General features: G+C 42.8%; 2 protein-coding genes across 4 annotated transcripts in view; one reads left to right on the forward strand and one right to left on the reverse strand.

The window, feature by feature from the left end:
- ATP6V1C2 (ATPase H+ transporting V1 subunit C2) overlaps window positions 1–299 on the forward strand; it is a 59,766-nt gene extending 59,467 nt beyond the window's left edge. For all 3 annotated transcript variants that reach the window (XM_068980194.1, XM_068980190.1, XM_068980204.1), the window contains one exon: window positions 10–299. In XM_068980194.1, coding sequence (XP_068836295.1) covers window positions 10–99 — 90 coding nt within the window. In that variant the 3' untranslated portion in view covers window positions 100–299. The remainder of the gene's footprint in view (window positions 1–9) is intronic.
- On the reverse strand, window positions 244–23,232 carry PDIA6 (protein disulfide isomerase family A member 6). The gene is made up of 13 exons (XM_068980216.1): window positions 23,139–23,232; window positions 18,049–18,190; window positions 14,679–14,736; window positions 14,106–14,232; window positions 11,716–11,822; window positions 9,396–9,526; window positions 8,878–8,992; window positions 7,992–8,132; window positions 7,192–7,276; window positions 6,998–7,070; window positions 2,696–2,854; window positions 1,872–1,968; window positions 244–1,238 (listed from the first exon to the last, which is right to left on the reverse strand). The coding sequence occupies exons 1-13, from the start codon at window positions 23,155–23,157 to the stop codon at window positions 1,170–1,172; spliced, it is 1,323 nt and encodes a 440-aa protein (XP_068836317.1). The 5' UTR covers window positions 23,158–23,232; the 3' UTR covers window positions 244–1,169.
- Window positions 23,233–25,952: the final 2,720 nt, after the last annotated feature.

Consider the following 25,952-nt stretch of genomic DNA (forward strand, 5'->3'; position numbering starts at 1 on the left):
CTTTTGCAGGCATCCGTGGAGATCCCTGGACTCCAACTCAGCAACCAAGACTACTTTCCTTACGTCTACTTCCACATCGACCTTAGTCTTCTCGACTAGAAAGATGGGCTGGTACCGCTAAACTTGAGTATTCCTGTGAACCACTACAGACGCTGCTTTCCTCTAGCCCAAGAACAATTTAAGTATCCTACAGAATTTAGATTTTTAGAGAAATTGCTCACAAAGATTAGTGACAGTTGTATTTATTTTTTGTAAGTTACAGTAAAGAAATGTTCTCAGTTCTTTGAATTGTCTCTTCACTTATATTCTAATGTAATTCAAAAGTTCAGTTTTCTGAATGTCTTACATGAATGGGGACTTCCTATCAATTGGCAACCTGCTGCTGTATTTCATGTCTTAACGGGACATGCTGTGAGGGTTTAATAACAACGTCAAAAACCTTGGGCTAAGTGTATAACCAGCTCTTTTCCCTAGTAGTTGCTGGTGATGGCCCAAAGACAAAAGATTGGGCACGGAGGGCAGTTCCCACTTGATGATCCACACTGTTTTTCATCCTTCTATATAAACTCGCTTTACGATTCACATTTACAGCTGGAACCTGGCCTTGTGGGTCACAGGTAAGACCTGTGTGGCAGCAGGCATCCAGACAGTGTCACGTGAGCTGCAGGTTATAGGGAGGACAGATGTCAAGGTCGTCCCTTCACAATATTAATGTACGGGCTGAATACCGCACTCTGAATTTACCATGTGGACACTGATTTCATACGTTTATTGGCATTGTCCAAAATATTGTTTTATTCTTTAATGGAAAAAAGCTATTAATATTCAAATGAAAAGGGTCACATTAAAAAACTTGTAAGAAACAGCCTCCAAGAACATCCAAGCAGCAAGTCAGAGGGAGGGAAAAGCGCTTCAACAGCCCATCAGTTTTCTTCAAAATATTACTTGACAGGATACAACTCATTTCACTGGCTACGACAATTCATAGAATTTTTCATTGTTTTCTTGAGACACAAAAGTTCACTGTTGCAGTGTTTTCAAATGACCAGTCAAGGGTTACTTCTCGGTTAAAAAGGCCACTGGTAGGTTCCTTGGACTGGAAAGGACGTTCCTTCACCGCAGGAAAATCTGCTCCCAAGAAAAGAAAGCTGAAGTCTTTGCGGAGCCTCTCACAACTCATCTTTCTCCAGGTCGTCCAGCTCCACGTCACTCAGGTCAATGTCGTCTTCCACGGGAAGCTGTGGGACAGAAAACCACGGTCAGGCCCTGCAGGGTCTACACAGAGCCACAGGCAGGCGACCCTGAAGCCTGACGTCTCACTTCACACGGTCAGGCCCTGCAGGGTCTATGCAGAACCACAGGGAGGATGACCCTGAAGCCTGACGTCTCACTTCACAGACCAGTACATTTCTAGTGGTGCTCTGAGCACAACAGCTTCTGCTCACCCAGCTCCTGCTTTTAACCCTGCCTATCAATACAGGGAGAAAACTAACAGTGATTTAACTTGTCCTTTGAGGAGGATGGGCAGAAATGTACTGGAATATATTTAATTTCAAAGCCTGAATTTTGCACTTCTCTCAAAGTTACTGAATTCCAGGTTAAATGTTCACTTGAGGGCCAGTAGGAAAGCAACCTCAGTGAATTTCTCTGGCTGTCTCAGTCATGAACATCCAGTGATGCACCCGACAAACAGGGAGGATGGGATGAAGGGCCTACAGGCCTGAGGAACACACTTCAGGGCTAGGCTCACATCAAAGTTCAGGTCTGAGGGAGAGGTCTTGGGTCACAAGCAGCAAAGATGGGTCGAGAAAGTCAGAGGCAGGACGGAAGCCCCGAGTCCTGCTCATGGCTCAGTTGCCCTCAGGACTCACCTCGCCGTCCTTGCCATCCCAGGGCTCCCTGGTGCTGATGGTGGGGAAAGCCCCACCGCCTACAGGCGCCGTGGATCCACGCCCAAAAGACAGCTCCCTGAGGGAAAGATGAGGAGAACACGTGTGTTAACAATGGACGGTTGGCACCAGTGAAGAAACAACTCTTTGCTCCTGAGAAGTACTTCACAAACTATCTTTTCCATCAGGGACAACAATGTCACTGTATGACAATATAATGGCATTCCTGAGGAAGGATTTGGCAGCAGATAAAGCCAGTTACTACCAGTAATTTGAAAAATAGCGCAAACATACCTTGCCAAAATACAAGTAAGTAAAAAATGATCAAAGTGGATCTGGACATGGACTAGACCAGTAACTGGATTAACAAAATTCCACACTAACTTTAGAGCCCAAGAAGGTTTCTCAGTGCGGCCACTCTCCACGTTCTGGCCCAGGGAGTCACTTTCCCACCATTCCCTGAACTGCTGTATGGGCAGAACAGAGGGCTTCAGCATAGTCAGTCAGACCCTGCGTGTACCAGACTCGTGCAGGCTATTACACCAGGATGGCTCAATGCCAAGTGCACAGGGTGGCAAAGGGGCCCGAGAGGAGAAAAGTGGTAGGATCACTTGCTAAGTAAAAGACTTCAACTGCACAGGAAGATGATTCCAAAGCTCTAATTTATGAACATGTGATCTCCGAAATGTGGAAGAGGAAATTACTCCACTTATTGCGTACTCTAGAATAGTCTGGAACCATTACTACAAAAGAACCAAGTAAACAGTTTGACAAAACAAAAACAACTCAAAGAAGGAAGAAGTTACCTGAGAAATTCATTAATGCCTTGCTCACTGAATGATCCCTTTAGGAGAGCAAATTTCATCTTGCGTGCGTTAATAGCTGCCATAGCAGGGTATCCAAACCCTCCAATCCCCAGCGCATTTTCTAGTTCAGATTGGGCTCCAGCTTCTGTCCACAGCCACCTAGAAAAGTGGATTGATTTTTAGGGTAAATATCCCTTTTGACTTAATTAGAACCCAATTAGTAGACATTAATTAAAGGACAAAAGATTACACATCAAGTAATTTACAGAATGAGATAAGTTTGAAAAAAAATCAAAAACTAATTTGAGTTTTTTAAATAACATGTTCCAGATGTGCTCTTAAGTATCCTTGGTTCCTCTCCTGTTTCCTACACCCTAACCCTAAATGGACTGGTCTACCAACAGGACCGTTTCTCCTCCCAGTGCCCAAAATACTGTCCAATAAACCTGATGAATTTTCTCTGTTACTTGAAATCCTATCAGTATCATTTGGGGTTATTAATGTTCTTCGGGCATGTAACAACTTTTTTTTTTTTTAAGTTAAGGATATGTCATAATTCACACATGTAAAAAATGCTCAACCAGACTTCCTGGGTAGCACAGTAGGTAAGAATCTGCCTGCCAATGCAGGGGACACAGGTTCAATCCCTGGTACGGGAAGATATCACATGCTGCGGAGCAACTAAACCCATTGTCACAACTACTGAGTCTACACGCTGCAACCACTGAAGCCCATGTCCCTAGGGCTCGTGCTCCCCAACAAGAAAACCCAGTGCAATGAGAAGGCTGCCCAATGTCAGCTCCCTCTACTCATACAAAGATGAAGGACAAGGAACCTGGGCACACAGCCTCCTGCATGCACACGCTAAACTAACAGAGGCTGTGCAAGGCCTCTGTGTGAGACCTGCACCCACGTGGAACCTGGGACAGCAGTGGAGATGGAGTACATAGGGCAGAAAGATTATACAGTGGAAATGAGACAAGCTTTGTTCTGAACAATTGCCAACGTCCGGCCCTCGCTCAGAAGAGGGTAAAGAAACATGCCTCTATTTCTGTCTTTATCTAGCCTTCAAGGCTGTGCTAGAATTCAGCTCTGTTACTAATTGTTTTTGCTTGCTAGCCGAGGACTCCAACCACCATTAGAACATGATTCCTATAAGAAAAAGTGTACATGGTACAAAGAAGATACTTGCATTGATTTGTTTCTTCCTAGGTGGTAATTATTTTTATTTACTAAAAAAACACCAGAAGATGAGCCCCTCAGGTCAGTAGGTGTCCAATATGCTACCAGGGATGAGAGGAGAGATAGCTCCAGAAGGAACGAAGAGGCTGGGCCAAAGTGGAAACAACGCTCAGTTGTGGATGTGTCTGGTGGTGAAAGTAAAGTCTGATCCTATAAAGAACGATACTGCATAAGCACTTGGAGTGTTAGGTCCATGAATCAAGGTAAACTGGATGCGGTCAAGCAGGAGACGGCAAGAGTGAACATCGACCATCTCAGGAATCAGTGAACTAAAATGGACTGGAATGGGTGAATTTAATTCAGATGACCATTATATCTTCTACTATGGGCAAGGATGCCTTAGAAGAAATGGAGTAGCCATCATAGGCAACAAGAGAGTTCAAAATGCAGTATTTGGATGCAATCTCAAAAACAACAGAAGGAAGCTGGTTCATTTCCAAGGCAAATCATTCAACATCACAGTAATCCAAGTCTATGCCCTAACCACTATGCCAAAGAAGCTGAAGTGGACCAGTCTACAAAGACCTACAAAACCTTCTAGAACTAACACCCCAAAAAGATGTCCTTTTCATCACAGGGGATTGGAATGCAAAAGTAGGAAGTCAAGAGATACCTGGAGTAACAGGCAAGTTTGGCCTTGAAGTACAAACTGAAGCAGGGCAAAGGCTAACAGAGTTTTGTCAGGAGAACACACTGGTCATGGCAAACACCCCATTACAACAACACAAGAGACAACTCTATACATGGACATCACCAGATAGGCAATACCGAAATTAGACTGATCATTTTCTTTGCAGCCGAAGATGGAGAAGCTCTATACAGTAAGCAAAAACAAGACCGGAGGGGATTGGCTCAGATTATGAGCTCCTTATTACAAAATTCAGACTTAAACTGAAGAAAGTAGGGAAAACCACCAGGCCATTTGGCTATGATCTATATCAAATCACTTATGATTATACAACGGAGGGGATGAACAGATTCAAGAGATTAGATCTGGTAGACAGACTGCCTGAAGAATTATGGATGGAGGTACTGTATAATACTATACAAAAGGCGATGACCAAGACCAATCCTAAGAAAAAGAAATGCAGGAAGGCAAAGTGATTGTCTCAGGAGACTTTTACAAATAGCTGAGAAAAGAAGCAAAGTGAAAATCAAGGAAGAAAGGGAAAGACAACCCAACTGAATGCAGAGTTCCAGAGAATAGCAAAGGGGAGATAAAAAGCCTTCTTAAGTGAAGCCTCCAAAGAAAGAGAGGAAAATAGAATGGGAAAGACTAGAGATCTCTTGAAGAAAACTGGAGATACCAAGGGAATATTTCATACAATGATGGGCACAATAAAGGACAGAAACAGCAAGGACCTAACAGAATGAAGACTATGTGGCACAAATACACAGAACTATACACAACCTTAATGACCTGGATAATCACAAATGTGTGGTCACTCACCTAGAGCCAGACATCCTCGAGTGTGAAGTCAAGTGGGCCTTAGGAAGCATTACTATGAAAAAGCTAATGGAGATGATGAAATTCCAGCTATTTCAAATCCTAAAAGATGATGCTGTGAAAGTGATGCACTTAATATGCCAGAAAATTTGGAAAACTCAGCAGTGGCCACAGGACTGGAAAAGATCAGTTTTCATCCCAATCCCCCAAAAAGGCAATGACAAAGAATGTTCAAATCATCATACAACTGTGCTTATTTCACATGCCAGCAACATCATGTTCAAAATCCTTCAAAGGCAGACTTCGGCAGTACGTGAACCAAGAACTTCCAGATGTACCAGCTGGATTTAGAAAAGGCAGAAGAACCAGAGATCAAACTGCCAACATCTGCTGGATCACAGAAAAAGCAAGGGACTTCTGGAAAACCATCTACTTCTGCTTCACTGACTACGCTAAAGCCTTTGACTGTGTGGATCACAACAAATTGTGGAAAATTCTTAAAGAGATGGGAATACCAGATCACCTTACCTGCCTCTTGAGAAACTTGTATGCAGGTAAGAAGCAACAGTGAGGACCAGACATGGAACAAAGAACTGGTTCAAAATTGGGGAAGGAGTACATCAAGGCTATGTATTGTCACCCTGCTTCTTTAACTTAAATACAAAGTGTATCATGTGAAATGCCGGCTAGATGAATCCCAAGATGGAATCAAGATTGCAAGGAGAAGTATCAACAACATTAGATAGGCAGATATCTAAGATATCACTCTTAATGGCAGTAAGTGAAGAGGAACCAAAAAGCCTCTTCATGAGGGTAAAAGAGAAGAATGAAAATGCTACCTTGAAACTCAATATTCTAGAAACTAAGATCATGGCATCTGGTCCCATCACTTCAAAGTGGAAACAGTGACAGATCTTATCTTCTTAGGCTCCAAAATCACTGTGAAACGTGACTTCAGCCATGAAATTAAAGGACGCTTGCTCCTTGGAAGGAAAACTAGGACAAACTTAGACAGTATATTAAAAAAGAGAGATACCACTTCGCTGACAAAGGTCCATATTGTCAAAGCTATGCTTTTTTCCAGTAGTCATGTGGATGTGAGAGTTGGACCAAAAGAATGCTGAGTGCCAAAGAACTGATGCTTTCGAACTGTGGTGCTGGAGAAGACTCTTCAGAGTTCCTTGGACAGCAAGGACATCAAACCAGCCAATCCTAAAGGAAATCAACCCTGAATACTCTCCGGAAGGACTGATGCTGAAGCTGAATCTCCAATACCCTGTAATGTGAGGAGCTGACTCACTGAAAAGAACCTGTTGCTGGGAAAGACTGCAGGCAGGCGGAGAAGGGGATGACAGAGGATGAGATGGTTGGATGGCATCACTGACTCAATGGCCATGAGTTGGAGCAAACCCTGAGAGATGGCAAAGGACAGAGAAGACTGGCGTACTGCAGTCCGTGGGATCAGAGCTGGATGAGACTTAGCAACGAACAACAACAAACAACACACCAACGTGAGCAGAGGAACACAGACTACAGGAAACGCTGAGGAAACCACTTTCAAACAGCACTATACTCTCCTTCCCAAATGATCCTGGGACAGTTTGATAACTCACCCCCACATCTTCTTCTTGTATTTGTCCGCTAACTTCAGAAGAACTTCCAAGTAAGAATTTCTGCCTGCAGCTCCTGATTTAAACAAAGATTTTACAGGTAAAAAGAAAGGAGTTGGTAAAGTAATTCCATCTGTTAAGTGTCCTCAGAGCAGGCAGCACAGAACTACTGGACAGAGAGCCCCCACTGGCCATACCCGTGTCAAGAATGTGGGGCAGCACGGCCACGACGCAGAGCTGATGCTCCTCACACGTCTTCTTGGCGACGTCCTCATTGATGATCTGCGGGGTCCAGAACACAACGGGTGTTGGAAGACCATGTGACACAGAACCCACAGGTCTGCTTGAACAGACTGGGCACTGTCATGCTTACTGAAGAGCAAACTAATTCAAGAGCGAGATTAGGCTCTTCCCAAATAATACTTCCTGTGTGCACTACAGAAATACGAACGAGAATTCCATCTTTATCTCTTAGCCATCTATCTGCGGTGGGGACGAGCCATCTGTATGCACACATGGTCTCTGAAATCAGGATGCCTGCGCACAGCCTTGCTCTGATATTTAGTCTTTTATACAGGTAAGAAAGCCATTAACATGTATTATATATTCTCATGGATTTGAGGCTTTCTTTGCCTCTTCCCCATATGCAAAATGGAGATAAAAACAGTATCCACCTGTAAGTGTTCATATGAGAATTAGGTGCTCAATAAATGTTAGCTATTATTTTGAGAATGATAAATGAAAGACTGGATTTAATTTTAATGAAGCTAAGGTACCTTTTGCTTACAGTGCAATTACTTTAGTACTGAAAGTTATGAAAAGCTGCAATTTATAAGACAAGTTCTCCCCATCTGAAAGTACAAAAACACTCTAAAGAGAACAATTTTAAAAAGATAAAGAGCTAACTGGCAAAGACAGAAAATGTCTTTACTGCTTCAATGTGGTCTTTCATCAGACTGGAAAAGCACTCCTTACTATAGGTGATGAAGAAGTTTACCTCAAGCAGCTCGGGAGGTGGGGCGTTATCAGAAAACAGATCGAGGGCCCGGGAAACAATGTCGGATCTCGTGCGTCCCCCGTCGTAATCCACAGGAGACTCACCTTTCTGGAATATCTTGATTGTAGGGAATCCCCTAATCTATTAAAAATTAAAATTTTGTTGCTGTTTGTTGCTAAGTCGTGTCTGACTCTTTGTGACCCCCATGGACTGTATCCCACTGGGCTCCTATGTGGTATTTCCCAGGCAAAAATACTAGAGTAGGTTGTCATTTCCTCCTCCAGGAGATCTTCCCAACCCAGGGATCAAACCCGCATCTCCTACATTGGCAGGTGAATTCTTTACCACTGAGCTACCAGGGAAGCCCCCAAAATAAAATATCAGAGTAGATACCAAATTAATATTTAATAATAAATAAGATGATCTTTATGGCTAAAACTACTTTATAGGTAATTTAACATAACAAAAACACTCCTTGGCCTGCATCAGTGTCTAAGGGGCAGCATGCAGAGGTCTATCAAGTCAGGGGATATTAACAGTCTCACTGCCAGGCTTAGCCAAATCTTATTCAAACGCTGGACATACATCAATACAGTAATATATGTGCTCGAGAACAAAGGGACAAACTTCAGAAGCTGTATGAGTAACCTGTGAAAGCCTGGGCTCACATTAAGCCCGTAGGCAGTGCAATGCTGAAAGCAAAACCAAGAACCCTCAACAGTCTTGAGTCCCGTATTTACTAGTTAAGATAGCGAATGATTTCATTTCTTCATTACAAAATGGCTAAATTCCTCTCCCACCTCCTAGGGAGACCAGGAATACACGATGGAGCGACAGTTGAAAGCAGCGTGTTTCACAGAGAAACCAGCCTCCCAAGCACACTCACCCCGTATCGGCTGGCGAGAACCTGGTTCACGGTGGCATCCACAGCTGCGAGTTTCACTTTGCCTTTCGTTTGCTCTTTCACCTCTGTAGCGGCCGCGGCCCATTCTGGCTCTAGGCTACAGAAAACACCCTGCATTTTAAAAGGGTATGCCAACTCTAGGCACACATCCTTTAACTGCTGCACACATTTCCATCCAGTCCAGTGAAATCACACTTGGGAAACACTCCGCATGCAGCTTTATGAAAGCTATGATGCCCCACCCTCCCACATTCACTTCCCCATCCTTCATCCATCATGCCCCTCCCAACCCTGGATGCCAGCTCCCTGCTCATCTCTGAAAACATGACAGAGGAAACACTCGGTGCAAATGCTGAGGTTTAACATTCATGTAGAGCCGAAACTTTGGGGGAGAACATCTTGGGGATCACCTAGGACCTGCTTCAGCTCTTCAGAAGTGAGCCAGGTGAACAGACTAAAAGCACTGTGACTTAAAAAAGTACCTGGTACAAAGCACTTACTTTTTGCAGTGTCCACACCAGGGAGCATAAAACTCAACCATCCAAACATCTTCACTGTCAAGGACATTCTTGTCAAAGTTGTCATCCGTCAGCTCAATCACGTCCTTCTTACTTGAACTGTCACCTCTGCCCTGTCATTTGTGACATTAAACCTTAGATTACAACTTGGCCAAAAAGAACACTATCACCATTCTAAATATACATATAGCAATAATCAATTCTACATCTTAACAAAGTTTTGAATTCTTCTTTCAAGTGAAAACTATTTTACTCAGATAGGGAACATTCCTTAGTATTATTCTTTTTACCTGGCAAACAGTATTTACTTTCAAAGAATTACCAGTACACTCAGTATCACACGTAACATGAACCTGAACTCTACTTTTGCTACCTTCATTAAGAGAAACCCCAGTGTGGCTCACAGAACCACCTCAGTAACACTGTTCTCATTCAGAACCACACTGGTTCACCCTGGATACCTACAGTTCAGATAAAGCCTCTACTACTTGAGAAAGCTAAAAACAACACTTAACCCTTTTATCTTTTAGAAGCATTTTCTTTAATACTAAACCTACAAAACAGTCAGAATTGATATAATGCTTTCTGTTGCCTGGGCCAAAAGCCATCAGCGTTGAAAAGACAACCTGTGCTCATTAAATGTCTTAAGTTTGAGATAAAAGGCATGAAATCTCTGGTAAGCTAAGTCTGTATAAAGAAGCTACTCCTACTGGTCTCCTAGAAGTGAAGGGCTGTTTTGTTACGTGCGCAGGCAGACCTTGGAGATCCTGTTGGTTTGGTTCCAGACCACTGCAGTAAAGCGAGCATCGCAATAAAGCAATTCATATGAATTTCTTGGCTTTCCTGGTGTGCATAAAAGTTATGTTCACACTATACTGTAGCCTATAATTTTCATACCGTAGTTTATTCAGTGTGCAATAGCATTATGTCTAAAAGACAATAAATATTTTAATTCAAAAATATGTTAATGCTAAAAAATGCTAACCCTCATTTGAGCCTCTAGAGAGTTTTACTTCTCTGTAATAGCAACATCAAAGATCACAGATCACAATTAAATCACCATAATTATAACAAAAACTTTTGAAATACTCCAAGAATTAACACAATGTGACAGGGTGAGCAAATGCTTTTGAAAAAATGGCACTGACAGACTTGCTTGATGCACGGTTGCCACAAATCTTCACTTTGTAAAAAATGCAATGATTTGAGAAGTGCAATACAGTGAAGTGTGCCTGCATGTATCAGGAAGAATTCCATGCCTTTTCACAAAAACATAAGCACATCATGGTTAAAATCCACATTTCATACAAGGAGATCTAATACATCCATCTACAGAACAGGAATCTTCTTCCCTATCCAGCTGTGTGTGTGTGTATGTGCACGCATGCTCAGCTGTGTCTGACTCTTTCTGGCCCCATGGACTGTAGCCTGGCAGGCTTGCTTCTCCATCCATTGGATTTTCCAGGGAAGAATACTGGAGGGGGTTGCCATTTCCTACTCCAGGATATCTTCCTGACTTAGGCATTGAACCAACATCTCTTGTGTCTCCTGCACTGGCAGGCATTCTTTACCACTAGCACCACCTGGGCTCTCTATCCAATTATGTGTGAATAAAAACGTCCAGGGATTTCAGCCTGACTGCCACAGACACAGGCCAAGAGGCCATCCAAATTTCATCCGTGTTTGCCCAAAGTTGACCTGGAGGAGAGCATATCTCCCTCTCACCACTTTGGAACTACAAACACCATGGAGGCCAGAGTTCAGCTTCCAGGGCCTGAAGCTCTTTCTCTCTTGCTGTCTTCCAAACTCTTCTACTTAGGCCCAGGGCCAAGGAAGCCATTTTGGGGCCTGGTTTTTGGCCAGCAGCTCAGCTGTGGTGGACACCCCGGGGCGACTGGCTAGGAGCAGAGACCACAGGGGGCCACACGAGCAGCTCTGACTCCCTCTGCAGTCACTTGACTCAACGTCCTCTTATTATTACTATTTTTTAAACTCAAAGTCCACCAATTTAAACCGCTTTTAAAGATGATTATCATCTTTGCAGAGTTTCCCTGGTGGCTCAGCTGGTAAAGAATCCACCTGCAATGTGGGAGACCTGGGTTCTATCTCTGGGTTGAGAAGATCCCCTGTAGAAGGGAACAGCTACCCACTCCAGTATTCTGGCCTGGGGAATTCTATGGACTAGTGCATGGGATTGCAAAGAGTTGGACACAACTGAGCGACTTTCACTTTCATGCCCAGTTTACAATCAGGCTTCAAGATCATGACACAGGTTAAAAACTGACATTATACAGAGCCTTACTTGTTTTCCAGAGCTGTAGCCACTGCCCCGGCCGCCAAGGCGGTCTTTCACAAGCTGGCGCAGAGCACTGAGGGCAGCGTCCACAATGGCTTCACCAGTTCTGCCACCTGCAGGGAGACAGGGGCATCAGGTGAACAGCAGTGGGCAGGCTGGGTGTCTATATCTGATGCTAGCTAAAGACTGGAACAGACATGTCTGTCAGCTTCATCTGGTGTTCAAACAGACCTACTCGAGTGTCTTTAAGACAGGACCAGTTTCTTCTAGGATGTATTTCCTGCTTAAACTTTACACTGGGAAAACTAATTCCTCTTCTTCAGTTTTAGGTTATTAGTGAGAACAAGGACATTCTATTCACCCATAAATACCATCTACTACTGAGAATAGTTCACTGCAATGTCTACTGAATGTGTAACACGTACACAGATGAAAAAGGTTATCTTGTTAACAGAGCAGGATAAATTTCTAAACACAAAGTACCAAATGAAGGGAATGGAAAAAACTATTTAAATGAGATTAATGGATAGAAAGGACTGGACAAAGGAGGATATGAGGCATCCGAAGCTAAGAAACTGTAAAGCAACCTACTTCCTTCTCTACCTTGTTTAAAACACAGTTATTCTGGGCTTTGAGGTTCTGTAGCTGAACTTGCTCTTAATTTCAATCCTTGTATTTACAACAGTGGCACTAACCTTGGGAAGTTTACCAAAAGCTATGTGCTCAAGAACAAGTCAGGAGACTCTTGATTTACTCAGAAGAAAATGGACAATACATGCCTTGAGATTATCGGAGTTCAAAGGCAAAACTAACAAAATCTCCTCAGAAAGTTTTTTCTTTATTAGAGTTTTCTAATCAAACTGCCCAGGGAGAGATAAAAACGTCTAAGAACACTTCAGACCTGACATTAGAAAGAAAATACAGCACAGCAGTACTCAGAGTGTGTTCAGATAATCGTCTACTACATCCTGGCTGAGATGTAGTGACCAAGCATGTCACTTCCTAAGACAGGCAGGCAGGCAGACCTCAACATAAAAACAGCCTTCTGTTCCTTATCTACTGCAGACACCCCACTTTCTGAGTCAGTGCCCCTCCCAACAATCTCTACCTAGAAGTACACCAAATCAAGAAATACACTAGGGAAAAAGACAGAGAGAGTTTTCTCATTCTAGACCAAAGGCGAGCAAATTCTTCCTGCAGAAGATCAAACAGTCATTATTTTTGGCTCTGCAGGCCACACTGCTCATTGTAGCCACTTGACTCTGCTGTCTTACTGTAGAAGTAGCCACAGACAACACCAGTGAAAAAGCATGACAGCGTTTTGAAAACTTATTCACAAAACCAAGCAGCAGACCAAATGCTAACCCCTGCTCTAAACATTCAATTTTCACAAATTAGCAAAATTAAAAAATTGTATTCCAAAGCAGAAAAGCAGGTGTTTACTAAGAAAAATGCAACTTTGTTTTATGGAGTTTTAGAGCTATCTTCAATATGATACCTATTTGCGACATCTTAAATAACAGGGAACTCTATAAAAGAACAGCTGACTAAAGTAACATTTAAGTCTTGAGTCTGGAGCCAGAGTTCTCTCCAGCTGCTTCAGTAACTTACAGCATATACAATTACCTCACCTATAAAAAGGAGAACGTGCAGGACTTCTTCATTATCAATAGTTTAAAAGACTAAATAATAGCTTTAATAATTCAAATACTATATATGTTTACAAGACTTAAAGATTCATGGGCAAAACACTCCACGGTAATATCAACAGTTCAAACTGACTTTCCAGTTATAGGACTTTCCTTTCCCACTCTTATGCTCGAATTCCTAACAGTGAAGGGATGAGCACTCGGAGCAAGAAAACACTTGCAGATCTTTAAAAATACTATATAATTATAGAAACTTATTAAATAGTAAGTAATGAGTAAAATATCTTGTTGTTGTTTAGTTGCTAAGTTGTGTTCAACTCTTTGCGAACCCATGGACTATAGTCTGTGAGGTTCCTCTGTCCATGGGATTCCCCAGGCAAGAATACTGGGGTGGGTTGTCATTTCCTTCTCCAGGTAAAATATTGAGTAAATAGTATTTTTTTTTTTAAACTAACAAGAAAAAGGAAAGCACAAAACATCACTACTCTATCATTGCTAAGGGCGTGTGGTCTAAGCTAGCATAAACAATAATAACAAAAAAAACCTTTCACCTGTTTGACACGTTTAATCTCTGAGCAACTCGAAGATGTAGGAAATCACAGATCAGGAATTTCAGGCACAAGGCAGGTGAGAAACTTGTAGGCAGCAGGGCCAACAGGTTACAGAACCCCAGGTTCTCTATCTGGTCCTACCCACTCACATTAGAATTCCAACCAAGGGCATGAAGTAATTAGGAAAAGTTCTTACCTTGATAATCTTCTGGTTTGTTTTTGTTGGATCCAAAAATCTTAATGGTAGGAAATCCCTGAACACCATACTGACCCCCTAGGGACTGATGTTTGTCTGCGTCAACTGCACCAACTTTGACAACATCCTGTGGAAACACAGAAGGAATATCCGTTTTTCTTTCAACCAGAGCAGACTCCACAAGAACCCATCATCTGATGATGTAAACTCAGAGACAAGATAATAAAGGGCAGGGTCCTATTTGCCAACAGAATTATGACAGCTGTAGCCTGGGAAACCAATCCTAAATGGAGGGCTGGACAACAGGCAAGTCAGCCTGTGAGGAAACTCAGCAGCTCCCAGAAATAGCCCGACTAAGCACAATTATGCCACTTCACTGGGAAACAGAATTAACGAAAACAGACAAGACATAATTTAGAATGTACAGTATCCCCTTGTTCCCTACATAATCCTGGAAGCAGAACAAGAGTACTGGGCTTCAACATGCAAACTGACCTCCTACTGTACATTAAGCCCATTTGCTTAAACTTATTTCAACATACACAGGTGAACATGAACATCCCATAAACTCACTTTCAAGGCAGTTGCTGCTTTCTTCCATTCTGGTGTTAACCTCTGGCAGTGGCCACACCTTGCAGGGGATAAAAACACGAGGAAACAGTCAGTCTTTGATTCCAATTCGAGAAACACTCCCCAATGGTCTCCTGAGTGCCATGGACTGGGGGTGGGGGTTTGCAGGGAGAACAGCACTAAAAAGACATGATCGGCGACCAGAAGGAGCTCACTGTTGAGATTTCACTACGATCCTTTTTTTAAAAAAATCATAATAAAAAACCTTCCAAACTACTGCCAAGTTAAATTATATTTAAACAGTTTAAACAAATATTATCATTTGTAACTCCATCCCTGAGGGGGAACATCAGTATTTACCTTGCTGAGTGTGCCTCAAGTGTGGTCTGAGTTCTATGCTAAGCAAAATGAAGATTCTGAGACCCCCAAGGAATCAGAGTTCCTAAAGAAGAGGTTCAGGAACCTGTCTTTAGTAAGTCCCACTAGTGATTCTTCAATCTATTAAGGTTTGATAGCCCCGACATAATCCAGAATTTTCATCTTATAGATGAGACGACTGTTTTAGAGTCTGGATCTGTGGGGCCTGTGTCTTAATGCGCTATAGCTCCCATGGCAGCTTGTGGAGTTGAAATGCACATGGAGTCTCAAGTCACTAAGGCTAAGGAGTGAAAAGCCTTGACATCACAAGGTGGTGATAAAAGAACAAGGGGAGTGAGACAGAGACACACAAGACAAGGAAAAATATTCTTCATCTTTTAGGTACTAGTACTTGGGAAAAATTACTGTGAAATGTAACACACAGACAAGTGCTTTAAAAAAAAATTATATATACAGAAGTCTATTATGTGTGTATTAGCCATAGGTTATAGGCAGCTGTATTACTTTCATCACCGTGTAATACCCATGTATGAAGACAGCGTAGCTAATTTAACTACAGGTGACTATTTCCTTTTTTAAACAAAGTCAATTTTCTTTTAATTAGGTCTCTAAGCACCTAATGAACCAATGCCACGTGCCAGGACCATGAAGCGCATTCTTCACACAGGATTTCATCTCATCAGCACAGCCACCCTGCAGGCAGGCTTCGTGGTCATTTTCATTCAACAGATGATGAAACAGAGCCTAGGAAGGTAAGAAACCCTTCCAATGTCACAGAGCTGCCTGACAGGTTTTCCTGGCTCCAGATCCCATGCTCTTAGTCAGTATGTAACATCACCTTCCGGGGGCCTAAGCATAATCCAACAGTTTAGAAGTCAAGATCTTTCAGCAAAGTGCCCTGAAATGCTGATTCTACCCACTACCTACACAGCATATTTTCCTATTCAGGTAAGCTACTTGGAAATCTAGGAGTCAAAATTTTACAGGACTTTGTGCCTCTTTAATTTCAACTTATTCTAATGAAGGAAGGACTTAAACCAGAGCTTGTCAGAGTACATACACCCTGTAATTTCAATGTTAAGCAATGTAAAGACAGATCAAAATGCCACAAATATAAATATAGCAGCACACCCTATAACTCAGGGGTTTTTCACTGGGGTCCACAGATCCCCAAAGGGATAGTGGACAAGAATTTAAGAGCTCTGTAACCTTTGATTGGGGGGAAATCCTCTATTTTCACTAACCTATAATTAAAATTTAGGATTTCTTTCAATTATAAACAGTAATAACATATCATAGTGGGTTTGTACTTGTGACTCTGTCAAAAATAAAAATCACAGCTATTTTCTCACCACCACTATAGCTGGTGCAAGTTTCTTTCAACATCATTTACGTTCATCACCATTTCAGAATTATGGTAGCTAGCTGTGAAAATCTGCTGCTGGACCTTGCTATTTACAGTCTCTGTAAATGAGGACTGCAAAACCATATCAAGATTTACTTTGATAGTTTAATAATCTTATTCCAATATTTCAGGTTTCCCTTGTGATCCCATAGCTTTTATTCTATGCATGTAAAACCTTTATTCTAAGGAGGAACTCATAGTCTTCGCCAAGCTGCCAAAGTTTAAACACACTGAGAGGTTAAAAGCACACTCTCTAATGAGACATTCTCTCATCCAGGACACTATGAAGCAAAACTTTGCCAGTTAACAATAATAATTAACTACTTGATCCAGAACCTTCTCAAGCATGCTGACTGGTTTTGTTTTGAAATGAGGTATATTTTCATATACTGTAGCTCCCCCCAAACAAGGTAAATTACCAATGCCATAAATGACAAAAAATATCAAACTTGTAAAAGCTGCATACAAAGGCATTCAACAATATTAAGCCTGTACAACTGCCATTTGTACCTTTACTAAAATGAATGAACAAACCTATACAGAATTCTTATTTGGATAACAAAGAAAAAAACAAAAGGAATTTAAAAAAAAGTATAAAGATGAACAGTATTTTCATAATGTAGTAACATAAACTTTTAAAGTAAAGGATTTTACCATGATTTGCTACACTGAACTGGTACTGAGTTTCTAAAACTGTTTCCTTTTTCCAAAGAAAAAACTGAAAAGCAATAAAGGAAAATCTTTATTATTTAGGCATTGCCTAAAAAGCGCCTGCTCAAGGACTGTCTGTAAGAAATTCCATTCACTACCCGCCCTGCCCCTCAGAGGACCACTCTGGACCTCAAGTCAGCGCACAGCTCACCTGCAGATACAGCTGGTGGTACTCCATCTCCTCTCAGGCACCTGTCACCTGCAGTCTGCAGCAGTGACAGTCTCATGCCTATTCTGCACCAATTCCATTGATCTGTTTCTACACGTTTATTTGTTGGGGCTTTGGTTTTGTTTTCATTAAGTATTTTAACTACATAAACGATCAGTGCAATACTGTGTATTTTGACTGTGTAGATGACCCTTGAATAAGGAGAGTTACAAGTGCTGCTGACCTGCTGCAGTCGAAAATCCACATTTAACTTTATAGCCAGCCCCCTGTATCCACAGATTCAACCACAGTGAATTGTGTAACAATGGAGTACAAATTTGTTGGGGGGAAAAAAAAAAAGCCCACATTTAAGTGACCTGCACAGTTGTATCTTCACTCCAGGTTTCTTTTTTCCCCCCAGAAGTAGACGCAAAGCAAGAGAAGAATTTATCTTCAGCCCACTTACATTGTCCTAAAGACCAGGTAAGTGCATCTTCCTAAAATTCCTTCTTTCTTGCAACTATTAGCTACTTCCAGCATTTTTTCCTAACTGACTCAAACTCTGCACCCTTTAATAGTCAATCAACCCTTTCCTTCTTGTCTTTTACTTTTTACCATTATGAGATCTCTTTTCATTAGCATTACCTGGATGTGTCCTCTACCTCTTTTAAACAATCAGTAAATTAGGTAAACAAGATGGCTCAATCGACAACTACTTTATACTTACTTACCATGGAGCATAGAATTCTACAAGCCACAAACTGTCACTCTGAATAACTTCTCGGTTGAAGTTTGAGGGGGTTAATTCAATTACATCATCACTAGACGAATACAGACCATTAACTGTTATAAAGAGGGTACAGCTCATCAGACCTGGAATGACAAGAAACATACCATCAACAGCAGGGTTCACGCTCTGACTGGAAAAGTTCTTTTCAACTAACCTAGGCCGTTCACACAGAGGGCAGCTTGGGTCAGCTCTCTCCTAGCCCTCTCATTCCTCTACTCCCCCACTTTCAGCCTGGCTACTGTTGGAGCTCCTGGGATTTTACTCTCTCTGGGGCAGTGGTGAACAAGAAGGGAACAGACGGCCCACACCCTCATCTCTTGAGCTGTGTTGGGAACAGATTTAAATACTATTCTTAGTGCTTTCCCTATGCTAACACCTTCATTCTGTACAATCACACTCTATGAGGCAGGACTATTACTGCCATCTTCTGGGCAAGGGTGCTGAAAAACTGGGACATTCCATCCAACTCTGAAACCCTGGATAATCCACCCACTATTTCTTGTGTTATTCAAATGCATTATTAGCACGCTATTTTTATTAAAGCTTTTTGATGGGAAAAATAATTACTTGACTCTTCGACTAGACTGTGACTCTCTTAAGGACAATGATTTTTTTTTTAGGTATCTTTCTTGCTACTAACATTATTCATGGCATATCATGAGGCACTCAGCGCTGCTGGATGAGCTCTGAATGTTCACGTGAACAACTGACAAAGGGAGGCAGACAGTCTATTAAATTATTAACAGTTTAGCTACCCTGTGGAACAAATATATTTCTCTGGCTACTCATATGCCACCTTAGTCACAATTTCATATGCTTACTTTGTAGACAGGATTTAGATTTCATGTGGAACTTTTTAAATAACCCAATGGTAAACTTTGAGAAGGAGTACATATTGATGTCAATTGTTCTATTGCTCAGTCCTCCACCTTACACCTACTACTAAGGCATTCTGAATTTTCAAATCACTTTGAAATACATTGGATCCACTTGATTTTTCAGAGCACTACTACTTAGAACATGAGAATCATCCTGATTTCGGAAACATGGGCAGATAGAGATCAAATGGCCCATCTACGGTCACACCTAAAACTGGTGGAGCAGCTCTGACTCCTATTTCCAAGCTCTATCAATTAAACCATGTTGTCTTTTCAGTACTCAAGATAGAAAGATTCAGTAGGCCATGGGCATGAATAATAATTACACTGCTTGAGAACACTGCATCTGAATTACAACATGACTAGCACTGTAGGAACTTCACCGTGAACTCTATCACACTGTAGGAACTTCACTGCAAACTCTACTAACAGTGATGCGATGCCACTAAAGGTTATCATGCAATGGGTATGATCAGATTTGCTTTCTATAGAGTCTTCTGGCTGCAATGTGAACAGGGGATGGAGAATTATCAGGAGAGTGGTTTCACATAAACCGAGGGCAACATGAAATGAACTACAGTAACAAAGGCTAACAGGAGGTCAAGTAGCCAAGACTGAAAACTGCCTACTGGATATATGATGACAGAGAGGTCCCCGGGGCCCTGGGCGGTCGTGGTAGAGAAGCGAAAGTAAGCAGCAGTCAGGCTGCACAAGGTTAGAGAAAGCAGGAGGGAACAAGCTGGTGAAAATAATACAGTATCTTTTAAAACAGGTTTCTTATAAAGAGCAGGAGATGCCAAGTCAATGTGGGATAAAAGGAAGTTTTCTTTTCAAGGATGGGAGTGATTTGAGCATGAAGGGAAGAAATATGTGGAGCAGCAGAGACTACTACAGGGAATAATGGAACAAAATGCCTGAATTACGAGGAGGGGAGTAAACCCAGAGTCAAAGAGAGGGGTATCTTGCCACAGGATGAACTCCTCTTCCATTTCAAGAGGTGGAGAAGGGTTGAGTGCGGATGGAGGTCAAGCCAACCAAAGAGAGGCTCCTTTTATAATTGCAGGTCAATACAGCAGACCCATGGGGCTACCCCGAAGGGAGGCGTGCTGGAGGTGTAAAAAGCACACTGAATCTCAAAGACTTGATAGGGGAAAAGAGCAAATTATCTCATTAGTATTTCTGATATTGATTTCCTCAAGATATTTTAGATATAACGGATAAATAAATATATATTAAAATTAATCTCACCGACTTCCTTTTGTCTTTTAAATGTGACTACCAGAAAACTTTAAGTTACCATATAAATTTAGCATTATATTTCTATTGGGTGGTGCCGCTTAATAATCTTTGCTGTGGAAAAGATCAGAGTTGGACACATTCACTAAAGCAAGTAAATCAAGAACCTAAGTAGAGACCATCCTAATTGTCAGTAAGCTTGAGAATAAAACTGGTTTTGGAAAATCTTCTATGGATTTTTAAAATACATTTATCTTCTTTAAAGAAAAAAATCTGTATGACTTGTTATTTATTCAATATATTGAGCTCCTTGCAAATTTTTAAAAATAAGCAAAGCAAACAAACAAACAAACTATAAACAGTTCCGCTTAGAATGAATTATTAATATTTAGGTAGATATTGTAGCTGACATCTCTCTACATCATACAGAGGTTTAAAATTTTATATAAATGTCATCTTATTATACATTCCCTTTTGTAACCTTTTTCACTCAAAATAAGTTACATTTTCTACTAAGTAGCCCCCATGTAACCATTTTTAATGGCTGTATCATGTTCCTAATCCACTACTGACATAATTTGATGGTTTCCACATTTTTTTTTTCCTATTAAGAGGCCAATGCTAAAAATTCTATTTATTCTCAAATAAATTTGATTATTTCCCTAAGAAAAAATCTTAAAAGGGAGATGGGGTATGGCTACCATTTTGATATATGTATCTACTCAACTAGCCTCCAAAAATTGACATCTCAACTAAGAATAACACTTATAAGACACTACATACAGTTAACTCATTTACTCTAAGTGGTATGTGTCATCATGACCATTTTTAGCCCAGGTAATGGAAACACAGAAAAGGTAACTTGCTTAAGGCCACATAACTAAAGAGTAACTAGGTACCCACCCCCAAATTTTAACCAAAGGACTGGACCCTGTGGGAGTAAACCCCAGAAGGGGCGTTCTACAGACTGTGCAGGGGAATCACATTCTTTCTCTTCTGTCAATTGGGAAGAACAATGAAGAAGGCACTCTCCTCTTCATGCTGTTCCAAGTAGGTTGGAGTCATTATAAGAGGTTTTAATGACTGTTTCACTCATTAAACAGTGATTTTTGTTTAATTGTTCACATCAGGAAAGTGGTATGAAGATGGGCATGCCTAATGACACTCAATATAACATAAACTTCAGCTTTTTTTCCCTCTAGTAATGGTGCTGGACTTTTGTAACTTTCTATAAAGTAGCCTGGATTTCACAAGAGCACCCTCCCACTATAATGGCTATCAATGGAAATGTCTTGATAAAGGTTCAAGAGCTAAATTCTTTAAGAGGCAGTAAGACCTATAGGGTTAGAAGGAAATCAAACATGCTACTCCAAAAGTATTAAAAGGTGTACAAAATCCAACAGCAATAACAGCAGTCAGTAACTACCCCCAACAAAAACATTCAGCCCACTTAAAATGATAAGAGTAGGTCAATGTTGATGGATAATGATCTGTTTCTAATATTCACATGGTCATTCCACTCACTGATAACGTGCACCAATGGGAAATTGGAACATCCAAATGTCTAGAAGCTTTGTGAGCAGATGGTTTTGCCATCTGTGGCCTCCTATTATTCCCCAACAGTAGTTAAAGATGCTATAAATCTACATCAGTAACCTCTCTGTACCTCACCTACTAGCAAGAGTACATGGTCCCAAAAAAGTCATCTAGAAACCGAGAGGGCGCCCCAAAAGGCTGACTACCTTAAAATAATGAGTCAACTGAAAGAATCATAGACGCTTTCAGAGCCCTGTCTGAATTCACTTGCAAGCAACTAAACAGAAACTAAGTTCTTCGCTCCTCATCTATTATCTCTACAGTAATATGGCAAATATTTCTCTTGCTTTCTCTCTTTAGGTATATATACATACACACAAACTCCTTAATCCCGAGAACAACGCTAGGGAGTACAAGCCCAGAGTGGTTAAGTAACTAGCTCCCAGTCACCCAGCTAGTAGATTCGGGGGACCGAATCTTGCTCTCTGGACCAGCGTGCTCAGGTACCCACTGTTACAGCACCTTGATTGGGATCAAGACGGCCCAGGGAAGGAAGGGGATCCTCCATCTCACTACTGAACTCGCTAAGACATTTACCTTCGTCTGGGTTCGATTTAGTTCTTAAAAGTTCAATCACATCTAAAGCGCTCTTGCATCGTGAAACCCGCTTTAAGAAGGTACTGCTGCCTTTGAAGGAAACTTCTGATCGATTTCAGGACTGGGTTTTGATATTTCAGGTTTTTCACAAGTGGGAACTCCATGAAACAGTTGGTAAGGGCAAGCTGCAGTATGAGAAGCCCGTGACTCCCCCCGAACACTCGAGGCCCAGAACAAGGTCCCCCTTCCAGGTGCCCCACCCCCACCCCAATACCCAGCCACGGTCAGGGACGAGCCATAGTCGGTCTCGGGGGGTTCGATTGCAGCTCCCGGCCTTCGCTCACACCCCGCCCGCCCCTTCACAAGAGCCCGGCGTCCGGCACTCGGCCCCCGGCTCGGGGCTGTCCCCAGCGCCCCGGGTTCGAGCCCGGCCTCGGGGCTCCTGCGCGCACACGCTCCACCCACCACCCCAGCCCAGGCGGGATGCGGTCGCCCCCCGCCAAGGGCTCCCTCACCTTCCCGCGCGCCCCACACGTCTGCTGGAGGGCCAGCGCAGGGTTGGGGGAGGAGGGGGAAGCTCCGGTCAAGGACAGTCTCAGCTCGCAGAGCTCCCCTACCGCCGCCGCGGCTGCCTCCGCGGCATCCTCCGCGAGGACCCGGCCCGCGACCCTCCTCGCCAGCGCGGGGCCCGGGCAAGGCCAGGCGCCCGCTTGCTCCCCGGACCTCTCAGGCTGTTCCCTTCACCTCACCCCCCGGCCTCCCGGACGAGGAGGCCCAAGCCTACCAAGCACCAGGCGAGCCATGCTGAGCGCCCGCGCCGCCACACGTTCCAGCCGCCGCCTCACCGCCGCGCCGCGACACGCCGCACCCCCGCCGCCCCTCGTACCGCCCTCGGCTCGCGAGGTGAGCTCGGGGCGGGGCGGCAGGGGCGGGCCGGAAGACGTTCGCCAAGCCGTGGCCGCGGCTTATTGGTCCCGGCAGACTTCGCTCATTTGCATAGCCAATGACAGGCGGCCGGGTAGAGGTTACCGGTTTGGGTTTTTGCGGGGGCGGGGTGATGGGCGGAAGGAGGGACTAGATGGGGGGCGGGGCAGAACAGTTGTCCGCCCCGCCCCCCACCGTTGTGCCTCACGTACCCACAGCCCTGGTTTTCCGTACTTGTTCTTTCTGGGAGTAAAGTAGTTAGTGTTGTTTTTCTCTCGGATCCTTACGGTTCTGTCTTTTCCCTACTCGCTTCTAACCAGTCTCTTTCCTTCCTTCATCCCTTGCTTCCCTCTACCCTCCTAATCCTCCACCCATCACCCTCTTTGTCCCCAGGGAGGAAAAGTTTTTTTGGGCCGTCAGCGTATCTACGACCTTATTAAAAATGACATATTAATTTGTTTCACTTGTTGTGCCTGAACAAGTACTCAGTTATAAAAAACACTTGCTAAGCACACACTGTACAGAACACAATTCAACAAGTATTCATTTTGTTGAATTAAAGTTCTCACGACCAGGGCACAAGACTGCGAAGTTTTTCACAGACAGGCCCTCCGTTCTCTGTGGAAACCCTGCGGGGATGAAGCTTCACGACTCCTCATTTGCAGGGTTTACTTCCTCCTCCCGGGAGGGACCCTAGCAATGAGTTTACATGGTCATGTGTTTTGTAGCACTTGCAAAAGTGAAATATTTTCAGCATTACGGGCTAAGATCTCTGCATCTTTCCACTCTGATTCCCTTTCTTACGTTTAGAGCAGACTCGAGCATTTTGGTTTTGTATTACTAGTGTATTATCACCATGGTTTATTTCTTCGTAATGCTTACTGCATGAAACAGCTCTGATTTTGGCCAAAGCATTTATGAGATCTGGGAGTAGTGGAGGCTGGTAGGGCTCCTTGGAGGAAGTGGCACTGGAGCTGAGTCTGGAAGAAGGAGAAAGTCTGTCAAAGCACAGAAAGGAAAGGGAGTGATGAGGGCACAGAGGGGTGAACTGACACCAGGAAGAGGAAGCTGGCAGCAAAAGCCAGATGAAGGGGTGGTGCTAGGGGCTGTTTGAGAGACTTTAAGATCATGTAGAGCCATGTAGATTCCTGAATTTTGATTCTGTAAGATCTCTTTGAGTTTATTGATACTTTTGTAAAATCTAGGATTTGGTGTGTTGGGGTAAGTTTTAGGGAAAACTCTGAAATCCCAGTGGCTTCTACCATAATGGTTTGTTTCTTACTCTCATTGGAGAGCAGCTTTTCCTGTGGTGATTCAGGGACTCTGGGTCCTCACACCCTACAAAGACACCATCCTCTAAAACAAGTGCTTTCAACATGGGAAATACTGCCCCAAGGGGACAAAATTGGATTTTCGCACAGAATAATAAGAAAATCTTAGATATTACCAGGGCCACAGTACAGAAACAGAAATTTCATGGGAGAGAAGAAATTAGGAGAAGAGACATTTAAAAGTTCTCCTTAGGGGTTATTGTTGTTCCTTGCTAAGTCGTGTGCGACTCTTTGTGACCCCATGAACTGCAGCATGCCAGAAGGGGTGATGATGAAAAACCAAGTAGAGAAACAGTGCTTTAGAACAGGGCTGTCCAACAGAAATATAATGTCAACCACGATCATACATGAAATTTTAAAAAATTTAGGAGCCATGTTAAGGTAAAAAGAAGAGATAATTTTAATAATACAGTTTGACTCTAAATATTCCAAATTTTATCATTTTAACATGTAATCAAGAAAAAATGGTTGATAAGCTATTGACATTTGTTTTCATACTAAATATTTGAAACCCAGTGTATATTTTATGCTTGTGTGTGCGTGCTCATTCGCTTCAGTTGTGTCCGACTCTTTGCAATCCCATGGACTGTAGTCCACCAAGCTCCTTCATCCATGGGATTCTCCAGGGAAGAATATTGGAGTGGGTTACCATGTCCTCCTCCAGGGGATCTTCCCCACTCAGGGACTGAACTGGCATTTCCTGTGTCTCCTGCATTGCAGGTAGATTCTTTACCCCCCGAGCAACCTGGGAACCCTGTATTTTATGCTTAAAGCAAGTCTAAAGTTAGGGTGTCTGGATGATGTCTTAATCCCATGTCAGGAGGTGAGTCCTCATGGTGTAGAGCTCGGGAATTAGAACTATCCTCTCTACCCCCAAACTCCCAGTGTACAATGTTGGGACAGGACAGGACAGGAGAATCATAATAAATGGTCCCTTTCAGAAAGGAAAGTGGTAGGAGATACACAGAGGTCCCTGGCTTAGGGCCATTTTGAAATGGGTGGACGTTCTGAAATGGGTGGAATCATTCTGATGGGTGGACACTGGAAGAAGGCTTTGGTTACAGGTGCGAAGAAGGCTTTGGTTACAGGTGCAAACAAAGGAAAAGTTCACTCACTCATTCACTCAACAGATATTTCCTGAATATCCCCTTATTTTCAGCACATTGGTAGGTCCTGGGGGTACCAATGTAATGAAGAGCTGTTCCTTGCCCAAAGGAGCTCACAGTCCAAAGTGGAAGGCAGGTCAATAAAAAGTTACAGTGAAGGTACGTACATACAGAGAGTTCTCTGGGGTCATGAAATGAGCCATTAATCTGCTCTGCTTGAAAGAGTCTGATTGGAAG

This window comes from Capricornis sumatraensis, chromosome 1 (genome assembly GCF_032405125.1).
Source record: "Capricornis sumatraensis isolate serow.1 chromosome 1, serow.2, whole genome shotgun sequence".
Classification (NCBI taxonomy): Eukaryota; Metazoa; Chordata; class Mammalia; order Artiodactyla; family Bovidae; genus Capricornis; species Capricornis sumatraensis.

Excerpts from the sequence above, each read along its gene's own strand:
- PDIA6 (XM_068980216.1), bottom strand. Across the intron at positions 2,855-6,997 it reads TACAAGAAGAAGATGTGGGG|GTGGCTGTGGACAGAAGCTG; the intron begins GTGAGTTATCAA and ends CCACTTTTCTAG. Across the intron at positions 1,969-2,695 it reads GGCATTAATGAATTTCTCAG|GGAGCTGTCTTTTGGGCGTG; the intron begins GTAACTTCTTCC and ends TCTTTCCCTCAG.